Source organism: Puntigrus tetrazona, chromosome 20 (genome assembly GCF_018831695.1).
Source record: "Puntigrus tetrazona isolate hp1 chromosome 20, ASM1883169v1, whole genome shotgun sequence".
NCBI classification, from domain to species: domain Eukaryota; kingdom Metazoa; phylum Chordata; class Actinopteri; order Cypriniformes; family Cyprinidae; genus Puntigrus; species Puntigrus tetrazona.
The window spans coordinates 14354195-14360040 of record NC_056718.1 but is presented as its reverse complement, the minus strand read 5'-3'; the positions used below and the strand labels follow the sequence as shown (position 1 = coordinate 14360040).

Below are 5846 nucleotides of genomic sequence, written 5' to 3'. Positions count from 1 at the left end.
AATAAAATAATAATAAAACAAATGACAGTAACTGCTCAAAATAAAGTTTTAAGATTTAAAATGAACAAATTAATAAATGAATGAATAAATAAGCAAATAAATGGCAAGAATAGAAAAATAATTAAATAGTAACATAAATATATAAAGAGAAAAGTTTCCTTATTTAAATGATACAGTATTTCTGATATAATGAAAACAGAAGGTAAAAAAATAGGACAAAACAACATCTGAAGGCAAACTATTTAAGAAATGAATTCTGAGATATTTTAGATAATCTGCAGAACTCTCAGGTGATTTCCGTTCAGGTCTAACTATGTCTGTTTCATCATAACTATACATCATTACTGTGCATTTTCCCTGCGCTCTCATGGGTTTTCTGTCGTGCTAATTGAAGTCATAAATAGACCAGTCTGGCACATCCTTGGCTGAATAGTGGCCTCATAAACTGGCCCATGGGACCTGAGAATGGGGTACCACTTTATCAAATTCTGGCTACTTTTACATGACAGGAATAGAGACAACCTGCTGTGGCCTGGCTATGGCTATGTTCCAGGAATCTAGAAATTTGCTCAGTTATGATGAGCCCTCCTGGACAGAGTACTGTCCACCACCACTCCACTTTCTCACCTGGATCCGCTGGAGAGCGATGGAGGCATCCTGGATGCTATGAGGGGAGTCAAAGCATTTGGCGGTAGAGATATTGGCATTGACCATCCACTGCCGGAAGTCATGCAGGGAAGAACGGAAGCGTTGTTCCAGCAGTTTCTCCTTATTCTGACATTCCCGGGAGGCCCGTAGGCTTAGACTAGGGAGGAAGATGCACAGAGCAGTATTAGAAAAGGAAAGGGTGAAAGGGGGGGATGGGGGTTAAAATGGGTGAGTGTAGGGGGGTTGATAGCGCAAGGTGAGCAGACATCTGTTTCAATGACAGGCTCTCTCAGAGGGAGAGTTTGGGTATCAGAAAGTGAAAACGCAGCAGAACCTGCACACAAAAAATTCACTAGCATGTCTGCACACAGATACACACTCACATACACGAATGTGGATGAGGTTAAAGTGGGCAGTGGAGGGAAGATAAGCATGTTTTTTTGCTGCTATACCTGAAAAGCATGCTAACGAGGCAAAGCCTGCTGTCATGACAGGTGCTTTCAGCTGAAACGCTCACTTTAGATGCAGCGCTATGAGGTGCAATATATCACAACCTTTCATTCACAGTGCACTAAATTTATATGTGTAAACGCATTCCGTTAATTAAATATAGCATATAATGAACTATTTATTTTTTCATGAATGAATGAATAAATAGAACATTTCAAAACAAACAAAACATTTCTTTTTGTATTACGTTATTCGTTGTTTATTCATTTCAATATTAATTCATTATAATATTAACTAACTATTACTGCATTTATCTTCAGTTATATGGTTTAATGAATAATATTTTCTTTATGAATAATATTATTATTATAAACATGTTTCTGTCTGGTGAACACACCATTTTTTACAAAACCTTTAAACGTCAATATATACTGCAAATAAAAATGTCTTTACATTTTCACAAAATGTAGGCCTTAATTTATTGATTTATAATGAATTTATTACATGCATTAATCCCTGAATATATAATTTACAATACATATTATATATTTATTATATTCAAAGCCATTTTTTATTTTCAAAACTAAATACATTTTCTATACATTATTAAATCAAATAAATGTAAGATAAAATGAATTATTATATATTAAAACAAACAGCATTTTATATATTTTTTCATTGTAATTTTTTTTTTTTTAGCTTTATGTTATTATAAATTATTGGTTTCTTATTTTAATGTTCTCTGCTCATTAACCCACAGTTTTTAAAATTTCCAACATATTTAAGGCAAATAAACCTTCCAACAACTAAACCAGCCGCATGCAGTAAGCAGTGGAGACTTTTTTTTTAGAAAGCTTTGTATGAAACACGCATCTTCTACATGTCTACAAAGGCTAAACAAACCTTCAATGAATGGACAGCTAAACAAAACCCGTTGGTGACCATTTGACTTCAAAAACCTTTAACCTCATGCATATGCGCTCATGTCAGAGGCACACTCACCTGTTGTGTAGCTTGATGAGAGCGCTGACTCTGTCTGACTGCGGTCCCAGATCGCTGGAAAACCCACACAGCTCATTGAGCTGTGCCTTCAGCTTCTCCTCCATAACTTCAGCTGTCTGAAGCCCCTCCATAACACCCTGACGAACACACACACACACACACACACACACAGCAGGGGTGAGTGTCAATGCACCGGCCACACTAAACACCTAAAATCTCATTTATCGGCCTGATGCTTCTTCGTGCACAGTTGTGCACAAACACACACACACACACATTTGAGAATTAACACACGGCTCTATTCAACTCCAAGTCAGGGCTTCTTACAAAAGCATTTCTGTTCTTCAACGGGTCCAGGAAGCCGTCCCACTCCTCCGAACATGCCTGAGATTATACAGAGCAAAAGTGGTGCCTCTCTCTCTCTGTGCTTCCACCCTCCCCCTGACCCTCTCTTTAAAAACAAGAGGGAAATGCTTCCCTGATTTCCCCCTATACAACACTTCCTCCCTCGATCTCTCTCCTCCTCTTCCTTCTCTCACTCCTCCCTGTCTTCCACTTCGCACGCCGCAGTTCTCCCTCTCTTTCACACTCTTCGGCAGCTCTCATTCACTCTTCCTCGCCTTTAACATGTTCGCTGGTTTGCGTTCCCACTCTTTTTCTCTCTCCCTCCCTTTCGCATTCTCCCCTCCCTCCTCCCCGCCTCCTCTCCTCTTCTCTCTCCCGGTGGGAGTCAGCTGTCAGATGTTGAGGAGCTTGAGCAGCGCAAACGAGCGTGTAACACAAACAAGTCCGGACACCGGAAACACGGGATGAGAGAAAGTACAAAAAAAAGGAAACACTGAGGGACTTGAGGAAAAATGGATGAAAAGGAGGAGGAAAAAATCTGCGATCCTTTTTCAATTATCTAAGCAGCAAGAAGCAGATGGAAGTATAAACAACCTCAGCAGCAGGAAAACATATTAGGACTCGCTGTAGTTTATGAGAAACAGCCAGACGGTCAAACAAGAGAAAAATAAAACATTATTTGATAAAAACATGATCAAATTCTTCACCAAACTGTGTGACTTTTCACACAGTACGTGTGAGAGCTTACATAATGTACATTGTAATTAAATGGCATTTACCTTATACACTCCCCCTTCCCTCTTCATCTCTCTCAATTACCTTGGCGACCGTCCATCCCTCCACCGCCGCAGCTCCGCTATTCCTCCGCTCGGCGCTGCTCAGTCCCTCGCTCCACTCCTTCAGCTGGCCCTCCAGCTTCTCCATTTCTCCCTCCAACTGCGCTGTCAGCCGCGTCTGCTCCCGCTCGGCCCCTGTCGCCGCGGCCACGGCGGTCTCGAGGGCGTCGCGAGCTCGTAGCGAAGCTCCCTCCCACTGGTGCAGCGCTCGCGCCAGCGCCGCCACCTCTCCATCCATCAGCTCGCAGCCCGCCGCCGCCGTGTGCCTTCCGGCTCTCTCCGCGCTCAGCCGCACGCGCCGCAGCCGCTCGCGCCCCTCGCACGCGCCGCGCTCCAGCAACTCCTGAAGGAGGGAGGGAGGGAGACGGAGAGAGGGAGGGTAAAGTTGCTACGGAAACTGCGGCATCGGTGGCTGCTTGTTATCCAAGTACCGCCGCCGTTCGCGATTCTCACGGCGGTGAGGCTGACTGTTCAAAGCGCGCTAAAAACTCTCACGTCGGATCTGTTCCTCACGCTTCAGAGGATAAGCTCTCCTGTCTGCCACCTCCCTCTTTTTTTTAATTCATCTCAATTACCATCATTTTCCTACATGAATATCTACTTGTTTACTTAGTCTAAGCAATTAGAATCATTCATTATTAATTATTTTTTGCAAATTTTTTTTACAAATAGTTACTAATAAAAATTATCATTTAAAGGGAAAACAAAATATACGTGACCCTGGAGCACAAAACCAGTCATAAGGGGTTAATTTTTTTTTAAATTGAGTAAATCATCTGAATGTTTTTTTTACGATAAGACAATATTTGGCTGAAATACAACCATTTGAAAATCTGGAATCTGAGGGGGCTAAATCATTTTAATATAGAGAAAATCACATTTAAAGATGTACAAATGGAGCACTGCATATTATTCATTAAAAATGAAGTTTTGATACAGTTACAGTAGGAAATGTAATAAATATTTTCATGGAATATGACCCACGCTGAATGATTTCCGCTCTAAAAAAAAATCAGTAATAGAATACAATATATGTTGTCTATTGCTACAAATATAACCGTGTTACTTTTGACTAGTTTTGAGCTACAGCATCACATATGCACTTTTATTTTAGTCATCAACCATACAAAAATATTCTGATAGTTTATAAAAAAAAATAAAAAGATAACAAATTTATTTCAGGCATAACAGCTTTCCACATTACGTTTTGCTTTTTCCAAAAAAAAAAAAAAAAAAAAAAAAAAAANAAGGTGATCATCCCTAAAAAATAAAGCACAGCTTTAAAGGTAAAGAGATGGAAGCACTTATTTGAATATAATTTATTTAAAGTGCTGCCGTGTATAGTCGTATTATCCTCTATCGCATCTACCATTCTCTCATTCTTCCTGACTGGCATTGATTATCCAGGGAGAAACGTGCAAACAGCATAGAAATTTCCCACCAATTTCCCCCTTCTCCCCCTTTTCTTAGCGCCTCTTATTGCTCTCTCAGTGCCTCTGGTACTTTCCTCTCATTTTCTTTCTCATCAAACACACACCGTGTGTTATGGAGATTTTTCTTTCTCATCAAACATGCACACAAAGTGTTATGGAGATAAGCAGACGGTATAATGAGCTAATCAGCACAGAAATATTGCAGATCCATAACAATAGTAAAGTCTAAGCATCTGCATCCATTGATTTGTAGTCCTGTGAGAGCATGTAGTGCAAAATCTCTGACCTTGGAATGAAGCACACAGTTCTTTTGACCTACTCACATAAATGCACAAACATTCGACCACATACATACACTCACGATTTAACAAACAAATGCTCCATTTAAATCTTTTAGCATGCACACAGTTATTTTTGTTTATTCTGTGCATTATGTTTTTGTAGATTTTTTTAACATTCTTTGTAAACTGTATTTTCAGAGAATTCTGTATTGCAATACTTCTTGTTGTTGCATTCCTTTTCATCTGAATATCATATTAAATAAACGTTTCTGCTAACTGCATAACTGAAACTGTAAATTGTGTATAAATGTGTATAAAGCTGTTGTATGTTGACTGACTCATGGGGTTAATAAAAACTGATATCTCTCTATCTATTTATACTCTTACACTCACATAATCATATGTGCAGATGAAATGCAATTATGCATTCATATCATCAGTGTCTCACATAATTTGACGTGCAGTCTCACACCGTCTCATACATCAGAATGTATTTGTTCTTTTCATTTCACACCGTTCACAGTGAAAGATGATGTTTATAAATGAGTAAAAAAACTATTTGCAGGTTCTTTCTATCATTTTCCACGGAGACTGTTGAAAAACCCCTAGAGAGAAGACAAGCTTGTTTACAAAAAAATAGAATGCTTAATAAATGTGTAAAAGCTTTGCGAAATTATGAAAATGTAAGATTATGCAGATTTTATGCAGATGTGGACTTTATTAAACATAATGCAAATGAACGTCTGAAACAAATAACATTTTCAGTGGTATGACACGCTATAGTTTAAATAATAAAGGTAAAAAGATTTAGGATAAAACTGATTCATAAAAGAAAAATAAATAAATAAATA

General features: G+C 38.8%; 1 protein-coding gene across 2 annotated transcripts in view; it reads right to left on the bottom strand.

Annotated features, from left to right (window-relative positions):
• LOC122324584 (nesprin-1-like) overlaps nucleotides 1-5846 on the bottom strand; it is a 99614-nt gene that overhangs the window by 58573 nt on the left and 35195 nt on the right. For both annotated transcript variants that reach the window (XM_043219118.1, XM_043219117.1), the window contains 3 exons: nucleotides 3265-3624; nucleotides 2101-2237; nucleotides 628-805 (listed from right to left, as the gene is read on the bottom strand). In XM_043219118.1, the coding sequence (XP_043075053.1) occupies nucleotides 628-805; nucleotides 2101-2237; nucleotides 3265-3624 (675 nt within the window). The remainder of the gene's footprint in view (nucleotides 1-627; nucleotides 806-2100; nucleotides 2238-3264; nucleotides 3625-5846) is intronic.